At 43.3% G+C, this 23,558-nt stretch overlaps 1 protein-coding gene across 2 annotated transcripts in view; it reads right to left on the reverse strand.

Annotated features, from left to right (window-relative positions):
* The window catches only part of TBC1D19 (TBC1 domain family member 19), a 327,200-nt gene that overhangs the window by 254,094 nt on the left and 49,548 nt on the right, over positions 1 to 23,558 (reverse strand). For both annotated transcript variants that reach the window (XM_082267943.1, XM_082267942.1), the window contains exons 3-5: positions 19,641 to 19,686; positions 14,320 to 14,395; positions 7,325 to 7,399 (exon numbers count right to left, since the gene is read on the reverse strand). In XM_082267943.1, the coding sequence (XP_082124069.1) occupies positions 7,325 to 7,399; positions 14,320 to 14,395; positions 19,641 to 19,686 (197 nt within the window). The remainder of the gene's footprint in view (positions 1 to 7,324; positions 7,400 to 14,319; positions 14,396 to 19,640; positions 19,687 to 23,558) is intronic.

Consider the following 23,558-nt stretch of genomic DNA (forward strand, 5'->3'; position numbering starts at 1 on the left):
GGTTCTGTATACAGAATGTGTACTGACTACACCCCAGAAACATTTCCTGCTTGTGTGATTGGCTCACTGATTTTCCCAGAAGTCTACACTAAGATTTAAGTCAGATATCAGGCATCAGGCATCCCCTGCAACAAAAATTGCATTTTTGGTGAGATGCATTTCCATTTGCAGACCCTGCAATTTTCCTCATTAGAGCCCTATAGTTAATTAAAAAACCGATAGACATGTGCAGAACATAAAAATTTGTTTTTCACTGCGGGCAGATTCATTATGTTACCAATTTTGTTTTGTGATTTGTTTCGGAATTAGTTTCATTTCATTTAGTTTATTAACCACCTCAATAATAGACCCTTTGACCCCCTTCTTTTCCAGGCCAATTTTCAGCTTTCAGCGCTCTTACAATTTGCATGCCAATTACGTGGTCATGCAACACTGTACCCAAATTCAATTTTTATCATTTTTTTCACACAAATAGAGCTTTCTTTTGGTGGTATTTAATCACCACTGGGGTTTTTATTTTTGCGCTACAAATGAAAAAATACCAAAAATTTAGAAAAACAATGCCTTTCTTTGTTTCTGTTATAAAATTTTGCAAATAAGTCATTTCTCCTCAAAAATATTTACCAATATTTATACTGCTACATTTCTTTGGTAAAAAATAACCCAAATTAGGGTATATTATTTGATCTGTGTGAAAGTTATTGAGTCTAGAAGCTATAATCTTTTACATTCAAATATCATCTATATCAGGTACCAATCATTAAAAATGTATCACACCTGATGTACTGACGGCCTATCTCATTTCTTGAGGCTTCTTGAGGCCCTGACATGACAGTACAATTACCCCCCAAATTACCCATTTTTGAAAAGTAGACAGTCCTGGGTATTTAAGAAAAGGCATGGCGAGTTTTTTGAAGTTTTACTTTGTTCCCACAATTCTTTGGAAATTTAAGAAAAAGAAAAACTTGATTTTTGTCTTACCGTAAAATTCTTTTCTCTGATGTTCATTGACGGACACAGCGACATATCTTCATTAGTCGAATGGGTTATGTTGCGCTCCCTAGGAGTAGGACACTAGGCAGAAAAGGATTAACAAAGTGAACAGAACTTTTAACTATGCCCACGGGGCAGTCCCAGGTGGTATATGCCCACTTCCTGCTCTAGGATTCAGTTTCTTAACAAGTTGTGTCAAAAGAATAGATAACCCAATTCCACAGAGGGGTGAGTGCTGTGTCCGTCAATGAACAACAGAGAAAAAGATTTTACGGTAAGGCGAAAAATCCAGTTTTCTCTTTCATTCATTGATGGACACAGCAACATATCTTTATTAGTCAAATGGGATGTCCCAAAGCAGTATCAGCATGAGGGGTGGGAACAAACACATCAAGAACAATTCCCAACAGACGATCCGTCCACCGGAGTAGGCAAAGTCTGATAGCTCCAATTTCCAGGAGTTTGATCGGCAAACTGGACTCCTCCGAGGACCAAAACCCCTGGGCTGAATCCGTGCCCAGGACCCCCCACCCCCAATTCCAACAGACTGGCATCCCCCCATCCGGACAGACTGGCGTCCGTAGTCACCACTGTCCAGAACAGTGGGAGGAATAATTTTCCTTGTCGAAGTGCTGGGGAGCGGAGCCACCAAAGAAGAGACCCCCTTGCCACCCGACTCAACAGGATCAAATTGTTCAGAGACTGTGGATGCTTGTCCAATTTGGCTAGACTCTCTTTTTGCAGAAGTCTGGCATGGAACTGAGCAAATTGAACGGCCTCAGTAGAGACCAACAAACCCAGCACCTACATGCAGGTCCTCAGAGACGACTGACGACTGGATAACAGGAGACTAATTGCCTTCTGCAACTTCAAGAGTTTTGGTTCTGGGAGAAACACCCGGGCTGACGCTGAATCCAGAGTCAGCCCCAGAAAGTCCAACTTGTTGGACAGAGTCAAGGCTGACTTTTGAAAATTCTGAATCCAGCCGAGCTCCTGCAGAGTTCTCACCGTGATGTCCAGTTCCTCCTTTGGGACCGACGAGGAATCCACCCTCAGAAGAAGGTTGTCCAGGTATCCCAGAACAGAAATCCCCCATTGCCTGAGTAAGGCTAACACCAGGGCCAACACTTTCATGAACATCCGAAGAGCAGAGGCGAGACCAAAGGGTAACGTCACGAACTGATAGCGCTTCTCGCCTATGGCAAAACGAAGACAATGTTGATGTCCAATGTAGATCGCAATATGAAGGTAAGTGTCCTTGATAAAGACGGAAGCTATAAAGTCCCCCAGATGGAGAGAAGCCACGACTGATCGATCGGATTCATTTCTGAATTTTCGAACCCGCACAAAATAGTTCAGGGCCTTGAAATCCAGGATAGGCCAAACCTTCCCTTCCTTCCTTCCTGGGGACCGTGAAGAGGTTGGAATAAAACCCCTGAAAGCGTTCCGACTCCAGAACAGGAACTAGCACCCTTTGTGATAAGTCCTGAACTGCTCCAAAAAGACCTTGAATTCGATCCGTGGGGAGACCCAAATTGGAGGGGAAGACCCTTGGTGGGAGCAAGGACCGAAACTTGATCTTGTAACCGGACCGAACCAACTGAAGAACTAATTTGTCTTGGATGAACAAGAACCATGGATCCGGCAAGAAACAAAGACGTCCCCCCACCCCTAGAACGAGTGAGGCAGACCCTTCAGGCAGAGGAGGGTTCTCCGTGAGGCCAGAGGAACCCGGCTTGGACTAACCACCCCTGAGTCACTTGGAACTCCCAAGAAAGATTGAGAGGGTTTAGATCCTTTGTCCTGTGACCCCATAGGACAAAAGGGTCACTTGTGAGCCAAAAAGACCAGACCCCGTTTGCGGTGAAACTCTTTATTCTTAGCAACCTGAGGAAGCAAGGTACTCTTTCCTCCCGTGGGACCCTTAATGATCTCCTCCATGGAGGCTCCAAACAGACGGTAACCCACAAAGGGAAGGTTCGGCACAAAGGGAAGCCTGGTCTGCAGACCTGCAGTTCAACCAGATCATGCGGCGTAAAATCACCGCCGTCACCGATGCCCTACAGGCTAACGGAGCTACATCAAGGGAGGCATCGCAGATAAATTGCAATCCCTGAATTATTTGCTCCACCAGCTCCGCCATTTCCTGGGGGTACAGACCCTCCCTCAAATCTTGGCGTAAAAGCTTCGCCCACTCCGTCAGGGGTCTGGGAGACCAAAGTAACGGCAAACATCGGTCTCAAAACTGAGCTGACCATTGTGAAAAGATGGCGTACTAAAGCTTCAGCTTTCATATCTGCAGGATCCTTAAAAAGGACAGAGAGTCCTCCACAGGCAATAATGTGGCTTTATTCAATCTAGAACCTGGGAGTCCACCACCGGTGGTGCGGTCAGTTTCTTTACCAGGGGCTCTTCAAAGGGATATCTCATAGCGAAACACTTAGGTATCCCAGCCTACATTTCGGGGAACCCAATTGACTAGTGACAATATCGTTGAAATAGGCAGGGAACGGAAACACTTTAGTCACTTTGGAAGGTCTACGGGTGCCAAATTGCACCGGTGTGGCCGACGCAGCATCCACTGCGTCCTCCATTTTTAAAGTTTCCAGCACTGACACAATCAGTGCCTCTACCAGCGCTTTTTCCTGTGCTGAGGTGGAAGAAGAGGAATCATCCTCGCTGTCAAAATACTCCAGATTCGTGGACACGGACCCCGTGGGGAGACTTGCGTCCATGATGGGCACATCCGCCTCAGATTCTGAGGAGGCAGATGAAATAGGAGAGGACAGCGGGTGCTTTTTGGCAGGTCTCTTTTACAAAACCATGCCCACTTTTGACACTAAAGATTGTAGGACCGCCGTCATGGCCTCCATAGCAGAGTGGGACCCAGAAGATCCTCCCTCTGAGAGTGGGTCTGGTGGTGAGAAATGTTCATCCGGCTCCATCCTGGTGCTGCAATGGGAACACAGTGAAAAGTTTCAACAGAGCCTTATTAATATTAAAACCCCAGCAATATTGATGCCCGTGGGACTACAGGTCCCAGAACACTGCTACTGGCCTGACCAGGCAGGGAGATACCGCCCCAGGACTCACCACCACCTGCGTCTCTGCCGTCTGAGGAGCGAGGAGAAGAGGTGCCAATTCTTTTGCAGAACGCCGCTCTGACTGAGGAGCGTCCGTGCTGCCACCAGAGGCCGCCTCCGTCTGTAACGAAATGCAGCTACTAGAAAATGGCCACGCTCCGGCCAATGCAGGATTTCGGGAAAATGCCCACCGCGCATGTGCAGTAGCCCTGGCCTACAAGAAAATGGCCTGCCGAGCGGCCGCACATTCCAGAAATGGCGGCACCTGCAGGCGGGAGAAAAGCCTGCCAAAAAACATCCAAACAACCCACCCGGGACCCCCCCCCCCCCACCCCATACAGTATGCACTCCTGGCCCCCAAAACAAACCACGGCGACTAGCCTTAGGAAACCCTGCACCCCATCACCAAACAAAACTCCCCCGGATGCACCCCTGGGGGAGAATGCGAGGGGAGAAGGATGAGGGGGGGGAGGGAGTTAGAAAAAGATGGAAAAAAAAAACCCCAGTGAGGGTAATGAAAGAGGTAGGGGAGTGCAGCATACTGTAAGACCACCAGCCGCTAACTTCCCGAGGGAGAAAAAAAGGGGGGTTTACTCACCATACCATTGGATACTCTGTGGGATTCACTCCATGCAGGTCACCTCCTCATCTTGGAACAAGGGGTGCTGCTGGCCCAAAGAACGCTGCAACTCCAGTCGCGACCAGGTTGTGTGCGTCCGTGCGAGGGGTCCCACTCGCAAACCAGTCCCTCCAGTGGGAGAATGTCGCGGCCGACCTAGCAAGGAGCGGAGGTCTGCACGAGCTCGCTGGTCGGGCTGGGGTGACCATCAGGATCTAGAATATCCAGTGCGTTGCCCAGTCCGACTAGAAAAATAACAAAAGAGAAAAAAAATCTTGTTTAAAAAAAAATGACAAAAAATGCCAGGACCAGAGATCCCAGCAGGTCCTTACTCCTGACTAGGCAGAAAAAAAACTGAATCCTAGAGCAGGAAGTGGGAGTATACCACCTGGGACTGCCCCATGGGCATAGTTAAAAGTCCTGTTAACTTTGTTAACCCTTTTCCGCTTAGTGTCCTACTCCTAGGAAGCGCAGCATAACCCATTCGATTAATGAAGATATGTCGCTGTGTCAGTCAATGAACGAAAGAGAATTTTTTTTTTCTCCCACAAAAATGTCATATTAACAAGTTATTTCCCACACACGGCATTGCCATACTTGCAACTACACTCCAAAACACATTCTGCTACTCCTCCTGAATATGGCAATACCACACATGTGAGACTTTTTCACAGCCTGGCCACATAGATAATCGCAACATCCAAATAGCACCTTATTTTACTCACTGAACTGCAACTCAATTTAAAACATCTGTATCGTGTATTTTTGGTTGATATTCTGTCTCTAACATTTAAAATACACCAATGATAAAAAATTTTAGACCCTTAATTTCTTTGTTAGTGTGTAAACTTACAAAATCTGCAGGGGATCATAAAATATTTTTTTTCCAACTATATGTACACTGCTCAAAAAAATAAAAGGAACACTTTGAAAACACATCAGATTTCCATGGGCAAAATATAATTCAGAAAATCTACTTATATGGACTGGGTAATGTGTTTTGAACTAAATGTCAAATCGTTTAATGGAAATGAAAATTATCAACCTACAGAGGGCTGAATTCAAAGACACTCCAAAAATCAAAGTGAAGAAATTATGCAACAGAGTAGTCCATTTTGCTGAAATTTCATTACAGCAATATAAAATGGTACTCAGTACTTTGTATGGCCCCCACGTGCTTGTATGCATGCCTGACAATGTCAGGGCATGCTCCTTCTGAGACGGCAGATGGTGTCCTGGGGTATTTCCTCCCAGATCTGGATCAGGGCATCACCAAGTTCCAGAACAAACTGAGGTGCAACCTGGTGGCATCAGATGGACCGAAACATAATGTCCCAGAGGTGTTCTATTGGATTTAGGTCAGGTGAGCGTGGGGGCCATTTAATGGCATCAATTCCTTCATCCTCTAAGAACTGGCTGCATACTCTCGCCACATGAGGCCGGGCATTGTCGCGCACCAGGAGGAACCTAGGACCTATTGCACCAGCGTAGGGTCTGACAATGGGTCCAAAGATTTCATCCTGATAAGTAATGGCAGTCAGGGAGACATTGTCTAGCCTGTAGAGGTCTGTGCATCCCTCCATGGATATGCCTCCCCAGACTATCACTGACCCACCACCAAACCGGTCATGCTGAACAATGTTACAGGCAGCATAACGTTCTCCATGGCTTCGCCAGGCCCTTTCACATCTGTCACATGTGCTCAGGGTGAACCTGCTCTCATCGTTAAAAAGCCTAGGGTGCCAGTGATGGAGCAGACAATTCTGGTTTTTAATAGCAAATGCTAATTGAGCTTTATGGTGCCGAGCTTTGAGCACAGGGCCCACTAGAGGATGTTGGGCCCCAGGCCACCCTCATAAAGTCTGTTTCTGATTGTTTGGTCAGAGACATTCATACCAGTGGCCTGCTGGAGGTCATTTTGTAGGACTCTGGCAGAGCTCATCCTGTTCCTCCTTGCACAAATGAGCAGATACCAGTCTTGCTGATGGGTTAAGGACCTTCTACGGCCCCTTCCAGTTCTCCTAGAGTAACTGTCTGTCTCTTGGAATCTCCTCCATGCTCTTGAGACTGCGGTGGGAGACACAGCAAACCTTCTTGCAATGGCACGTATCGATGTTCCATCCTGGAGGAGCTTGAATGCCTGTGCAACCTCTATAAGGTTCAGGTATTTCCTAGTGTTACCAGTAGTAATACTGACCCTATGCAAAACTAGTAAAAAAAAAATAAATAAATAAAAAAAAATGATGAGTAGGGAAAATTTCAGTGGCCTTCACCTGTTTGTCCAATTGTTGCCCATCTAGTGCCCCTGTTAATTTCATTAACACCAAAGTAGCTGAAACTAATTAACAACCTCCTCTGCTACTTAACTGAGCAGATCAATATCCCAGGAGTTTAATTGACTTGATGCTATACTCTGATTAAAAATGTTCCTTTAATTTTTTTGAGATATATATATATATAGATATATATATATATATATATATATATATATATATATATATACACACACACACACATATATACACACACACACACACATACATACACACATACATATTTACACACACACACATACACACCTATATACTCACACACACTTCATGTTAGAAAACTTTATGAAGAAACATACCTTACGTGAAAGGGGCATATTGAGCTCTGTGCACATACTGTTCAAACTTTTCAGTACTCTTTTCTCCCAGCTTGCCTGAAACGATAAACTGTTCAGAACATCTGCAGATAAAAACCTTCTTGCTCTAGTTGGTCCTTACTCTTACCAGGTGTCTTGCTGTGTGCTACCAGGATGCTTGTAAAGGCTAGAACACCAGCAAATGGCAGGTTAGATTTAAAGATGAAGCTAAAAGATACTTGAGACTTTGTGTTTTTTTAAAGGCTCACCAAATTAAAGCATATCTATGGTCAAAATGTAAAATTATATATATATATATATATAAATATATATATATATATATATATATTCATTCATTTTCACGTTGTATATCAAATATTTCAATTATTTCTAGCCTACTTTTATTATTCTGAACAATCTTGGAGTTTGTAAACTTACTTTGCGGAGAATTCCACACATTTATTACCTTGAATTCTGTGACGCATATTCACTGTAAAATTTGAGTAGGCATTGCTGTCAAACATTTAACAGAGCCTGCCTTCTGAACTACAGAGGTGCTGAGAGGAAGAGTTTTGGGAGGCAGAGCCAATACGGGAATCACTGATTGCAGGCAGCAAGGTACCATGGGATATGTAATCATTAGAAATTGAAAGTAAATAGAGGAATGCAGAGAATTCAGGAATTTGAGGAAAAAGATTAATCAGACAGGCAGAACTCACAAGATGAAAGGAGAGTTTTCAAGTAGGATTATATTGAATTGTCAAAAATAACTATTGTTTGCATTGTTCTTACAATGCTGGTTTTAAAAAAAAAATATGTATGCTGTGACCACAGAGCTCCTTTAAATTCAGCAACTGTGAACTGTTTACCATTCTGCTCTTGAGGCAGTGTCTGGGCTAAAACAAAACCAAACAAGTATTTAATTTCATTATTCTTGTAGAGATAAAGTTTTAGTTTATGTTTGGGGTCTCGTTGATACCTTGCTAAACATGGAACAGAGGCCTGAGACTGCCAAAATATTTACAGTGCATGTTACAGTGGTGCAGCTCTTGATTATTTAACTGGCTTCACAGCCGGTTCCCTACTGAGCATGCGCCAAGCGCGCTGCGCTTTCTGAATGGCCTGGCAGCGGGGGGAGGCCGAACTTCCTGCGGCGAGATCCATGGCGAGGTCTCCCAGAAGTGGGGACGGTTACCTGTCAAAAAACGGTATTCGCTCCCCCCCGAAACGTGCCAAATATGTCAGCAGGGAGGGAGTGAACAAACAATGCTTTCCCTTTGGGGTGGGCTCCCCTTTAGTAGGTTATTAAAGCTCTGAAAAATATTGTGCATTAAAGCATATCTAAATTCAAAAGCAAACATTGTATATATTGTAGCATTAGTTTCCTTTTTTCCTTTATTTTTAGCCAATAATTCGCCAATTCTTCCCACCATGAAGTGACAAAGCTCACTCACTGCCCATTACCTATAGAAAGTAGGGGCGGACTAATCATTCAGGCACTAGGGCACTGCCTGAAGGCACGGGTCAGTAGGGAGCCCCATGAGAGGCTCAGTCTGCTCCTTCTGCCAGCAGTTGATGCAGCACTGGGAGAGAACTCAGGCACTGGCCTTGGTGAGAGAACGATCGTGGAGCCATGGGGATGATAGCAGTGGAAGCCGCTCCGGCCACCTCTTCCCCTGGTTAATTCAATGGAGGGACTTGACCACAGTCCACATCACCACCGCAGGGGACAGCTGGTGCTGAACTTAGAGAGCTGGAGGCAGCAGAGTGCAATGCAAAATGAACTGGTCTAGGAGCAAGCAACCTGTTTCAAGCACAGCAGCAGGTCAGTGTGTGATTGCCAGGCCAGCAGTTTAGTATGTCACACTGCTTTAATCTATACCAGCCAGGCTGGGTGTTTCTGCCCAGTGCCCATCCACCAGGTGTTATTCTCTACCCTATAGCTAATAACCCTGATTTATATATACAATGAGTGCACACTTATATCTGTACACAGTGTACCGCTAAGTGTACAGATATCAGTGTTATATATAGGGAGTAGCACTTAGTGTAGTACAGATATTAGTGTCATAGGTACTAGCACTAAGTTTACAGAGATCAGTATTATATATAGGGAATAGCATATAGTGAGTGCTGTTCCCTATATATAACCCTGACATCTGTACATCTGCCACTCAGTATACAGATATCAGTGTTATATATAGGGAATAGCACCCAGTTTACAGATATCCATTCGTGCACCCGGGCACTGCTCAGGGGCCCCATGAGAGGCTCCTGTCCTAGACTTTACGCACTCCTACTTTGTAGAGAAAGGGTCAAGGTGTGGAGGAGCGGGCTGACATAAGATGTGGATGGTGTGTACATGGAGGGCACAGTGTACATACTCGGAGCGCAGGGCTCCTCCACAGGTGAGGGGTCCTGTAAAGATGAGGAAGCCCGTCCACTGTCCAATGCTTTTTCCGGGGACAGCTCCGCTTATGTCCCCTCCTCTCCAGGCTGGATCTGATCACACTGTCAGCCCAGTCTGAGCTCCGCTTCCCCCATCTGTCTTTTTCTTTCTCTATATGGCTTGGGAAAGCCTCTGCTATGCCTGAGCTGGGGAACAACCTCGGGGCCCAGTGTAACCCCTAGGGCCACACAGCACTGCTCAATACTGACAGCAGCTCACCGACTGAGTGCTGCAATCCACAGTAAGTGCTCCACCACTGTAAGTACCCATGTCCCACCTCTCTCTCTCATCATACCTCTCTTTCACACCCCTTCCCTTTTTTCCCTCTCTCTCTTTCACCCCTCCTCTGTCTCTACCCCTCCTCTCTCTCTCTCCTCTCAATATCCCCCCCCCCTCCATTATTCCTATCTCTCTTCTCTTCTGTCTCTATCCCTTGAGTAAATATACGAGGGGCTGATAGATGTGTTCTCTATATAAACATATATATATATATATATATATATATATATATATATATATATATATATATATATATAATAAAAAATGTGCTGCGCTATAATATAGTGATGATAAATGACGTAGTGTTTATGTGAAAACCTGAAATTAATCAGTAGATCCTAATATATTATCAATACACAGTGCATAAAAAAACAATAATCCAGTGTGTCATAAGACATATAGTGCAAAATACAAAGAAGAAATGTAGAGACAAGAGTATATTTTAAATCTCAGTTAGATCCCAATAAAGTCCATGTATTTGAAGCACAGAGGAAGTTTCAGGGAAATCAGCCACAAAGTCCCAGGAGATGTATTCACACAACTCCTTGTGAAGATAAGGGAAAAACACTGATGTGCAAATCACCCAAAGAAATCAAATGGCTGCTTACCAAAAAGATTTGGTCTCTCAAGCTAATGAGAAGACCTAACACAGCTTGTATGCAATACCAGCAATGGCCACAGGATGTTTTCTTACAGGCTTAGAAAGCGATATCCACATGGTAGGGAAAAGACATATAGCAGGGACATAGCGTAACTCCGCATTTAAAAGACGTTTATTTCAAATAAAAGACAGATAAAACACTCACATATTTGTTGTATTTTCAAGGCATGTAGCGGTTTTACAGGTATCAACTCCGGGAGCGAACGAACATCTCCCACGCTGTTGGTATCAATAGTAGCCGGCTGTTGGGGTCGTGGTCACGTCACGTCTGTATCACCCGACCGGTTTGGTCACACGTTTGTCGTCATCAGGGGGACCGTATTGGAGGAGCCACATGACAAACTCCTTGGAAAAAAGTGCGAATCAAAGAATGCGTAGCTAAAGGGCATTGAAAAAAACCCCGCCAAAGCCGACACCTGCCCTTTAATAGTACCCAAGGCCAACCGCTGCTCAACCCCTCTTTGGAGGAAAGCCAATATCCTAGCATCTGAAAAGGAGCGTGGATGCACCTTAATCGATTCACACCATGAGATGTACGATTTCCACGTACGATGATAAATCTTCCTGGGAGGTAGATTTTCTAGTCTTCAACAGTGTAGGAATCACTGAGTCAGAAAGACCCCTATCCTTCACTACCTGGCTTTCAACGGCCACGCCGTTAAAGCCAGCGATTGTAAAGCAGGATGGAAGATCGGCCCTTGAGACAACAGATCTTCCCTGTGAGGAATTCTCCAAGGAGCATCGGCAACCAACAGTACCAGATCTGCATAACAAGACAGGCGAGGCCAGTCTGGGGCCACCAGAATGACCGAAATCCCTTCCACCTCTATTCAGTGCAGAAGCCTCAGCAGAAGTTTCAGAGGAGGAAATGCATAGATCAGCCGATACTGAACCCAATGAGCCACAAGTGCATCTGTGGTATCGGCCAGAGGATCCCAAGACCTGGCTACAAACCTCTGTACCTTCTCATTGAGCCGAGAAACTAACACGTCTACATCGGGTGCCCCCCACCGGACACACAACAGGTGAAACACATCCGGGTGCAGGGACCATTCCCCCTGATCCAACACCTAATGCAACTGAAGTAATCCACCTGCCAGTTCTCCACTCCGGGTATATGCATGGTGGAGAGGGCTGGAAAGAAAATTTTCTGCCCATATTAAGATCTTGGCCTCCTCTTGGGCCAGCAGGACACTCTTGGTGCCCCCTTGATGATTGACGTAAACCACAGCCGTGGCATTGTCTGATTGAATCCAAACTGGACAACCCTGCATATGATTTTTCCATTGACTCAAGCAAAGCTTTATCGCTGAGTTCCAGAATATTGATCGGAAATCTGGACTCTTTTAGAGTCCAGGTCCCCTGGACACACAGCTTTACATGTACTCTCCCCCCCCCCCCCCAGCCAGACAGGCTGGCATCCGTGGATACCACGGTCCAATACAATGGAAGGAAGGGCTTGCCCTTATGCAGGGACAAGGAATGGAGCCACCACAGAAGAGCACTTCTTGCGTTTTGACTCAACCGAATCAGATTGTCCAAAGATTTTGAATTCTTGTTCCACTTGACAAGAATACCCCTTTGCAGAGGTCTCATGTGGAACTGAGCAAATGGAACTGAGCAAATGGAACCGCCCCGAAGGTAGACACCATCAGACCTAGAACTCGCATGCAAGTCTGCAATGAGGACAGAGTGCTGGATAACAGGAACCGATTCGCCCTCTGCAACTTTTGCAGCTTTTCCGGGAAAAAAAAACACCTTTGCAGAGGCTGAGTCCAGAGTCAGTCCCAGTTAAACCATTTTGGAGGCTGGGACCAGAGCAGAGTTTCTGAAATTGATGGTCCAACCAAACTCTTGCAGAGTCCGTATAGTGATTGACAGATCGCCCACCAGAACTGAGTGGGAGTCTGCCCTTAAGAGGAGATCATCCAGGTACCCTAGTACCGCAATCCCCCGCTGTCACAGTAATGTCAATACCGGAGCCAACACGTTGGTTAAGACCCTGGGGGCGGAGATGAGACCAAAGGGTAAAGCCACAAATTGATAAAGTTCCTCTTTTACAACGAAAGGGAAGAAATCGCTGGTGTCTAGCGTAAATAGGGATGTGCAGATATGTGTCATTGCTATCGATTGAGGCCAAAAAGTCCCCTTGGTGTAGAATGCCACTACAGTGTGAATGGACTCCATTCGAAACCTCTATACAAAGCGATTCAGGGCCTTGAGGTCCAGAATTGGATGCAATTTCCCTTCTTTTCTGGGAACAGTTAACAGGTTTGAATAAAACCCTAAAAAGCGTTCCCGAGAAGACCATGAGAAACAAAATTCAATGGTCTGATGAAACAAGGATTGAACTCTTTGGCCTGAATGGCAAGCGTCATGTCTGGAGGAAAACTAGGCACTGCTCATTACCTAGCCAATACTATCCCTACAATGAAGCATGGTGGTGGCAGCATCATGCTGTGGGGAAGTTTTTCAGCTGCAGGAACTGGGAGACTAGTTAGGATCAAGGGAAAGATAAATGCAACAATGTACAGAGGCATTCTTGATGAAAACCTGCTCCAGAGCGCTCTGGAGCTCAGACTGGGGTGAAGATTCATTTTCACACAGATCAACGACCCTAAGCACACAGGCAGGATAACAAAGGAGTGGCTACCGGACAACTCTGTGAATGTCCTTGAGTGGCCCAGACTTGAACATTTCTGAAGAGATCTGAAAATGCTGTGAAACGAAGCTCACCATCCAACCTGATGGGGCTTGAGAGGTCTTGCAAAGAAGAATGGTAGAAACTGCCCAAAAATAGACGAGCCAAGCTTGTAGCAAAGACTTGAGGCTGTAATTGGTGCCAAAGGTGCTTCAATAAAGTATTGAGCAAAGGCTGTGAAGACTTATGTACATATGATTTTTTTTTTATTTTTAATACATTTGCAAAGATTTCAAAACAAACTTCTTTCCCGTTGTCATTATGGGGTATTGTTTGTAAAATGTTGAGGAAAATAATGAATTTAGTCCATTTTGGAATAAGGCTGTAACATAACAAAATGTGAACAAAGTGAAGTGATGTGAATACTTTCTGGATGCACTGAAGATGTTTTTTTTAGATTAGCAATGCAAAAAATATGTCAATAATACATTCTTTAAACTCTTTAAATCAATACTACTACTATTAAAATACCAATTATTCTTACCAGTGATTTATTTTATCAGTAAGTAACATAATAAAAACTGAGATCCTGATAAGAAATTAAAATAAAGTCTGCTCAGCAACAATCAAATAAAGCTATATATTGGCACAAAAAGAAAAGCTCCAGGGTCACTCAGTGAGGTAATAGAGTCCTTTAACACAGCCATATTGAGCAGAAAATTGTACCTTCTACCTGATAATCAAGTATTGTTTTCTGTGCAAGTTAGCAGATAATTACAAGTTGGCTCCATTTTTTTTTTACGCTCAACAAAACCTAATAAAAGGAACAATTTATAGAGGATTGGCAACACCCAGACATTGCATTAAAGGTCGCATTAAGGAGACACAATATGCATGACTAACAATGGAACAGATTGATATAAATGGATAGGGATGCATATTTATGCATTCAGGTGTTTACTACCTACCTGAGCCCTTCTCATGTAGGCCAGAGGTTCCTTAATGTGTTCAGCTGGTGCTGCGGGGTGGCAAGGAGCTGGAAGTCTGCGAAAGACAAACAACACTGGTTCACATTGGCTCAATTCTTTTGTGTTAAAAAAAGCTTTTCAGTACACAGTTAAGCGAATATATGTTCATGCCACAATTCAATAAACTTTGATGTCAGGACAGGATGTGATGGGATACCTCTTCAACAGAACATTTTAGTTGTGTGAGGAAAGCTTAGAACTTCTGACAAAGATTGTATTGCTGTCTATTGCTGTACATGCCTTCCTGTTCCAGTGATAATCATACCCACCATTTCCTGTTTGGGCATCACAGGGACATTTAAGACATTCGGAAATATCTCCCCATTTAAGTCACAGATATGAATAAAAACAGACAGAAAATATAACTGTCCTCCTGGAATGCACTCACCCAGAGACTGGGTCCATGTGAGAGAGGCAGCCAGTGCTCATCTTTGATACCATACAACTCCTAACATGTTGCCACACCAGTTTTACTTTACCTTAGTTGAACTCACAGGAAAGGGAATCAAACTCATACTCTTCAGGTGTGGCTACAAAGGCAATGGATCTGCACTTTTTCACTCTGCCACCACTTTCTGGTTTCCACAATACATTTGTTTCCCTCCTTTGCTACTGCCACCCGCTCTGTTATGCCCAAGTTCTTCAGTGGTGTGATGGAGTAAAATATACAAACATTATGCAATACTCAACAACACAATGAAATTGATCTCTTACAGCAACAAGACATTTTTCTTGGAGTTGGTACATACATAGACCTTCAGACGTGGCAGGCACTGCAGCCAGATGCGCTTTCCTAGTATAGCTCAGTGTGACTCACTAAGGAGCTGGATGTATTGTACATCTCCTTTAATTTCCTTCAGATTGGTCTATCTCAGATGCTCTAGGAGGACACTGCTATACTATGGTCCTGTAGGACCTCGCCATCACATGGAGGACCTGGTTCAATCCATGCATTAAACAAAAGAAGATTAGGTTCTTGCTTCAGCAACTGTTTTTTTTTTTCTTAACTTCACTTCACTCCCCTGAACTGTCTTTTCCTCTGACTGTAAAGTAACTTAAGAGAAAGTAACTTAAAAGAGAATATTTTAAAAAAAGGTGTCTGAAGAAAAAACTACATGCACCCGCCCGGCGCTCTTATATATAAATATATAAATGAATAAATAGATGGTCAAAATATAGTATACTCAAATTATGATGTGCAAACATGCAATAGCAGCCACTGTAAACAGATCACTTCATGAAAAAAATGTGTCCAAATCAGATCACCATACTGGTAACAGTCTAATGTGTAACACAATCAGCAGCGCTTAATCCTCCTATGACAATACAATGAAGGTTCATAATACAAAACTGTCTCTTTCACATCAAGAGGTGAAACGATGGTGTCCAATCTTTAAGCAAGGAAAAAACTTTAAGGTTGAAATGCTCCTGGCTAAAAAAACACCCGTGTTCCTTAGCTTGAAATCAGCAGCCTTCACCACACCTTTTCGTGCTCCCCTTAGCAGTGGACACTCATCACATCTCACACTGATAACAGCCTGTATGCATCAGCTGCATGAGCCCTTGCCCCCGGATAGCGGTCGTCTGCAAACTTCCACACCTCCTTTGTCCTCCTGCTTCTAATCAGGGTCAGGTTCCAAGGCTCAGCTCACCAATCCCAATGAAAGCAAACAAGGAGGAACAGAGGATAGTGTAATACTTATATGACTTTATTAAGCACAATTAATCACAATTAATTAATTAATGTCAGCTTGCGGCCAGCGAGCAATGGTACACGCGGTCCTATTATTTATATGCCTGTACAAGTTTTACCAAATGTAAGCAGATTGAGTGAAGGGAAGTAAGGGGATTGATTGTGCTTAATAAAGTCATATCAGTATTACACTATCCTCTGTTCCTTGTTTGCTTTCATTGGGATTGGTGAGCTGAGCCTTGGAACCTGACCCTGATTAGAAGCAGGAGGACAAAGGAGGTGTGGAAGTTTGCAGACGACTGCTATCCGGGGGCAAGGGCTCATGCAGCTGATGCATACAGGCTGTTATCAGTGTGAGATGTGGTGAGTGTCCACTGCTAAAGGGAGCACGAAAAGGTGTGGTGAAGGCTGCTGATTTCAAGCTAAGGAACACGGGTGTTTTTTTAGCCAGGAGCATTTCAACCTTAAAGTTTTTTTCCTTGCTTAAAGATTGGACACCATCGTTTCACCTCTTGATGTGAAAGAGACAGTTTTGTATTATGAACCTTCATTGTATTGTCATAGGAGGATTAAGCGCTGCTGAGTGTGTTACACATTAGACTGTTACCAGTATGGTGATCTAATTTGGACACATTTTTTTCATGAACTTAAAAGAGAAGTTCAGGATTAAAAATGCCACTGATCGCTCAGCTCTCAGTCTTCAGACTTCAGAGAGCAGGTGACTCAGTCACCAGATCTCTGCTCTGCCCCTCCAGCGTTAACTGGGAGGGAGCAGCAGGCTCAGGCTATTAGTGGCACAATGACAGGCTGAGTTCTCTGCCAGCCCATGCTTCTGGCTGGATCCTGACCAAATGGTAAGGCTCTTTTTAGAGCCTGGACCAGCTTTGTGATGTCAGCTGACGGGCTGAAAACGGGTCACAGGAGTACAGAGCAAACTGCACTCCTGCGAACAAGCTGTTGCCAGGAATACAATTCGAATGGTGAACCAAATGGATTTCAAACAATTCACTCTGAAACTAATGTGAGCACTTTTTGAGAAAGCAAAATAAAGTTTTAAAATGTACAGCTCCTGTAATCTGAGGGCAGGTAATAATCAGGCCATCATATCATGTTGACTGAGAACACAGCTTAGACACAAAAAAGCACTCAGATCTTAGCTGAAGGGGAGGTTTACAGGTCAAGTAGAATGTGCCTGATTTAGGGTACCTTGATTTTTATGAAGGACAACTGGAACATAAAATTAAGGGCTTGATTTATTTACAAATAGGGATACACATAGAGCAGGGGACCCCAACCCTTGGGCCAGTGCTGATCCGTGGCCTGCTTGAGACCAGGCTACATGGGTAGCGCTGAAGGAGGTGAGCGGAAGCTGAGTACAGACTCGGCTAGCCAACATCACCACTGTAGGGTCCACCTCCAGATTGTCATAGCAGGGATCCCAGTATTAATGGCGCATGTGCCAGTTTTCATTTTCCTGCTCCTGAACTTGAACTGTTGGATTCCTTGCTGATCTGATGGCTGGGGCTGACCAGCTGCATGTGATGGCTGGGGCTGACAAGCTGCATCTGATGGCTGGGGTTGACAAGCTGCATCTGATGGCTGCAGTGGCAGGCTACAAGGACAAGCTGCATCTGGTGACGGCAGTGGCAGGCTATAGTGGCAACTGATAGTGTCCCCGACGCCCCCCCCAACAACCGCCATACGCCACAGCATGAATGTGGCAGCAAGATGTCAGCGTGTAGCTCCTGCCCCAGTTCCATGCTTGGAACTGGTGGCCCTCAATACTGCTGGGTGTCCTAATTGTAAATAAGGTGCTGGTTGACCATGTGTGAAGAATCCTGTTGATACAAACGCAAATGTTGCTGCTTTTCCTCTGGCAGCTTTAATGTCGGTGAATGCAGTTTTTAGTTCTGTTGCTCATGTGTGGTGGCTTGCAATATTCTGTTTTGGAGATGCTACACTATTTTTCTGATCAGTTTGTTTGGGTACTTTATATTTACCAACTGCAAGCTGCTTATTTTTTTCTTTTTTTAGTGCTGACCTCTGTCTTATGTTTCTTTTATTGCTTCATTTTTAACACAATACTACAGCACCTGTGTGTACTGCACTGTGTGGTGCACACTGTAATATTAAAAGCAGGCAATGAAGGGTGTTTAGGAGGCTTTAGAAGACTGCTTAAACACCACTTAAACACAGGGTATTGATGCACAAGTGAATGAGTCCTAACTGAAAGTAAAAGAAAAGGCTGCCACACACACTAGCTAGATCACAAGCATCACATTTTAAAGCTCTAAAGGGGTGGTCCTAAGGCGGGAGGTGCCACTGCCATGTCTGTAGACCATTTCTACAATAAACAGGGATGCTTGTGACCTATCTTGTGTGCAGCAGCCTTTTCTTTCACTTTGCTAGAGGACCATTTTAATTTACCATTCACTGATCTTGTGCCTGAATGGTACATAAACATTTGCTACAAGATCAACTTGATAATTGATACCCATGTGACTCTCTGTAGCATTTGTGGTATTCCTTTGGAGAGTACCTTTTTGCAAACACAGTTGTGCATAGACAGAGAGCCGTGAACACCACCCCCCGCCAGAGAATTGTCATATAGAGTAATACATAAACACTGCTCAAAAAATTAAAGGAACGCTTTTTAATTAGAGAGTAGCATCAAGTCAATTAAACTCCTGGAATACTGATCTGGTCAGTTAAGTAGCAGAGGGGGTTGTTAATCAGTTTCAGCTGCTTTGGTGTTCATGAAATTAACAACAGTTGCACTAGATAGGCAATAATGAAACAACCCTTAAAATAGGAATCAAGGCCACTGAATTTTTTTTTTTTATCCCCTACTCATTTGTTTTTCACTAGTTTTGCATTGGCTAGGGTCAGTGTCACTAATGATAGCATAAGGCTTTACCAGGACCCTATAGAGGTTGCACAGGCGTTCCAACTCCTCCAGGATGGCACATAAATAAGTGTGGCGAGAGTATGCAGCCAAGGAATTGATACCATTGAATGGCCTCCACGCTCGCCTGACCTAAATCCAATAGAAAACCTCTGGGACATTATATTTCAATCCATCCGACGCCGCCAGGTTGCACCTCAGTCTGTTTAGGAGCTCAGTGATCTCCTGGTCCAAACCTTAGAGGAAACACCCCAGGACACCATCTGTCATCTCATTAGGAGCATGCCCTGAAGTTGTCAGGCATGCATACAAGCACGTGGGGGTCATACAAACTACTGAGTACCATTTTGAATTGCTACAATAAAATTTTAGCAAAATGGACTAGCCTGCTGCATCATTTTTTCACTTTGATTTTTGGTGAGGTCTTTGAGTTCAGCCCTCTGTAGGTTGATGATTTTCATTTCCATCAAACGATGTGGCATCCTTTCATTCCTAACACATTACCCAGTCCATATCAGTATAGATATCCAGCTTGATATTTTTCCCCATGGAGATCTGATGTGTTTTTAAAGTGTTCCTTTTAATTTTTTTAAGCAGTGTATCATATACATATAACACTTGCAGCACATCAGTTAACATTGTTTCCCAACAAGCTTTACTCACACAGTAAGTTCACGGTAAACAGCATTTTGAAGTTTTTTCTCCCAACCTAAAAAAAATGTATGAAAGAAGGCATTAGCTATACCAAATATACTCTCCATTATAACCTATGCAACTTTTTGTTTAAGAGTATTTAGTATTTTAGAAGCTGTTTTTGCACAATAGTACAGTCATTGAAATTTATTATTTGCAGGAGGCTTTCACATTTTTGTGCAATTCATAAATGTGAAAAACTTCTCTAGCAGCAAGTTATTTATTTAAGGCCTTCATTTATTACCCTAGTTGTAATAGTGACTCCATGGATTCAGTACTTTCTCAGTCACTGTCCTTAAAAAAGTATGCAGACCAAGAATTGTGATTTTACTCAGATTTGTCCCATATATATGCATGTTCTGGATCAGTTCCATAAAGTAATGAAACCAGAAACAGCCAGATAACTAGCATTGTCAGAAGGAGGTTAGTAATGTCAGTCCCTTATTTTCTTAGCATTTTTTTAACATTATATGTCAACCACTTCCCGCCCACGCTATATATTCAATGTACGATTTCACGCTGTTTCCTAGTTCTAGAAGGGCGTCCCTGGACGTCCACTCATGTAATTGTTTTTTGTATTAACAATACTTAAAGTTATCATGTATGGACCTAATCTTTGTGCTAATTTTGGGACTTGATACCTCGGTTTTGTTTGTTTTTTTCATATTCTGGCTTATTTATTTACAATCTTTCGTGCTATTCATTTTTATTCTTTGATTTAGTATTGCAGCTGTACAAGAAAAAAAGAAAAAACACATTATTTTTCCTTACGTGCTTTGAAGTAAGTTGTGTTATACCATTTATACCTGTGAAGCACTTTTCGCATTGTTACAATATTCTGTGTTTTCTAAAGTGTAAATGCACATCAGACATCATCAACAATTTAGAAGCATTGACTAAATAACCTTCATAAAATGTCTGTGTGAGAACATGTGTATAACACTTATGTTGTTTTTAATTTTCATTCATCTATTTTTGGATTACTTTGGTTTCTTGCCTCAATGTACTCATGTGAAATTGCCTGCAGTATACTTAGTATAATCAGTAGCAATTCACAATAAATCCACATCTTCAACACTAAAGAGTCTCTGCTAACTACTCATTAATACATCCTCAAGCAGTTTCAACACTCTAAAACTGAGTAAAGAGTACAATAAGGTTTAAAGTGACCACACACACTGAAAATTCCCATCAGGTAGACTCCATGTCAACAGACAATAAAAGCACTGAAGAGAAAGCCGCTCCACGTGAGCACATTAGCCACCCATCCACAGCATAGCCAGGGTTTAGGGGAAGGTCTGCAGATACGCAATCAAAAGAAATCCAAAATTTGCTGCAACACTTCACCTTTATTGATCCTTAATGCAAAAGACATCACAGACAATGCAGGGTACAGTAAACATGGCAGTGTTTCGCACTGTGAATAGCGCTTACTCATAACCTCATAAGGTTATGAGTAAGCGCTAGTCACCTCATGAAATTCGTCAACTTTTACAGTGCCCCGCACTGTATGTGAGGTTTTTTGTATGAAGGATCAATAAAAGTGAAGTGTTGCAGCAAATTCCTTATTTCTTTTGATTGTGTACCTGCAGTCACTAAAAAAAATTAAACAATAAAGAGATTTATACTTATCTGCTCTGTGCAATGATATTGCACAAAGCGGCTCTTTACCTCTTCTTCTGGGATCCCATGTCGTGCTTTCTTCTCCTCCTCTTCTTAGTGTGCTCTCATAGCAAGTGGTATGCTATGGGGGCACATGTGCGGGAGTGCTCCCAAGCGGGGCTGTGCGTGTCCACAGACACTCAGCACAGCTTGGCCCCCACCACCCATTCCCTCCTTACAGGATTTCACTGACAGCAGCAGGACCCAATGGCTCCTGCTACTTTCAGTGAAGCCTGTGAGAGCAAGGACAGAGGGGAGATGAGCTGCAGACAGGAATTTTGCATTTAATTTGGAAATCAAGGTCGCAGTCTAGAGGAAGATTGGAGAGGCCCAGAATCCAAGTTGCATGAGGTCCAGTGTGAAGTTTCCACAGTTCGTGATGATTTGGGGAGCCATGTCATCTGCGAGTGTTGGTCCACTGTGTTTTATCAAGTCTAAAGTCAGCGCAGCCCTCTACCAGGGAATTCTAGAGCACATCAAGCTTCCCTCTGCTGACCAGCTTTATGGAGATTTAATTTTCCAGCTGGACTTGGCACCTGCCTAAACTGCCAAAAGTACCAATACCTGGTTTAATGATCATGTGCACTGTGCTTGATTGGCTAGCAAACTAACCTGATCTAAACCCCATTGAGAATCTGTGGGGTATTGTCAAGAGGAAGATGAGATACCAGACCCAAAAATGCAGACGAGCTGAAGGCCACTATCAAAGCAATCTGGGCTTTCATAACACCTCAGCAGTGCCACAGGCTGATCACCTCCATGCCACGTTGCATTGATGCAGTAATTCATGCAAAAGGAACCCCGACCAAGTATTGGGGGCATACTATACTGTAAATGGACATACCTTTCAGTAAGCCAACATTTCTATAGTAAAAATCCTTTTTTTTTTTTTTTTGATTGGTCTTATGTAATATTCTAGCTTTTTGAGATACAGAGTTTTGGGTTTTTACTAGCTGTAAGCCATATTCGTCAAAATTAAAAGAAAGAAATGCTTGAAATATATCACTGTGTGTATAAGGCATCTATATAAAATATAAGTGTTTCACTTTTTGAATTGAATTACTGAAATAAATTAACTTTTTGATGATATTCAAATTTTATGAGATGCACTCGCATATATATCTCACACAAATTAGGGCATGCTTAAAGAATTGTGGCCTTGAAGAAGTGCGGGAATCTGAAAAACCGAACATACATACTTACCTACCTACTGTTCGGTCCAATTCTGCAAGCTGCACTCCTGTGAACCACATGAGAAGAATGGCCAAAAACATTGGCCATACTTTCCTTTTAATTTCTCTAATAGATTCATTTCAATGATCATCAGCTCCATCTAGTGTCCAAAATGTGGTATTTTTTTTCATTAAATTGTTCAGAAAACGATATTGATAGATGGAGCTCGCAATATTAGAAGTGATCTTACAGAAAGTATGGTCAAAATTCATTGAGCATGCAGAAATGTGTGTGACATTTGTCAAAGTGAATGTTTATAAATAGACCACCAAGTCACTGATAGTGCCATTGCTTTTGCACCTTCACAGTCTGGAGACAAATTAGTATTTAATCTGTATTTAGTAACTGCAGCAGAGACAATTGAGAAAGGAAGGAGCACCGCTCACCGGCCCAGTGCATGAATATGTAAATGAGTGTGACCTTGGCCAGAGCCACTCCAGTCTCGCCCTCCGACAGGTTTCGCCCGGCACGCCGGAGCTTGGAGCTGCACTGGCTGAGACCACACTCATTCATATATTCATGCATTGGATCAGTGATCGCTGCTCCTTCTCTGGTGATACCTCTACAACCCTGAATGGTGCATAGGTGCCTGCTCCCTTCACTGCAACTGTCAGGGAGATCTTTATCTCAGCTTAGAGCGGCACTGCAAGTTATATTGGAGACAACTGAGGTCACAGATTTGCCTTTGCTGTCTTATCAAGGATATCTGAATTATAAGAATGGTTTAAAATCTGTACAAACTCTTCGGCAGGTAAAACCGTTAAATGCATTTCTGTATAAAACTGTATATTTAACAGTTTGACTCGAGTTCATCTGTAAAGTTTATGTCTTTGGCAAAAGAAAAAAAAACAAAACCTGCAGTAAATCTCTTCAGCACATGCACCCGTTACTGCAATTTTCTTATTTAAACCACTGCAAGTACAGAAAAACAAAAAACAGTAAATTCTGTCAGAAATCGAATGCGCTCTCAATTTCCGTTCAGGAGCTGATAGC

The sequence above is a fragment of the Pelophylax lessonae genome (genome assembly GCF_965119305.1).
Source record: "Pelophylax lessonae genome assembly, chromosome: 1".
NCBI lineage: Eukaryota > Metazoa > Chordata > Amphibia > Anura > Ranidae > Pelophylax > Pelophylax lessonae.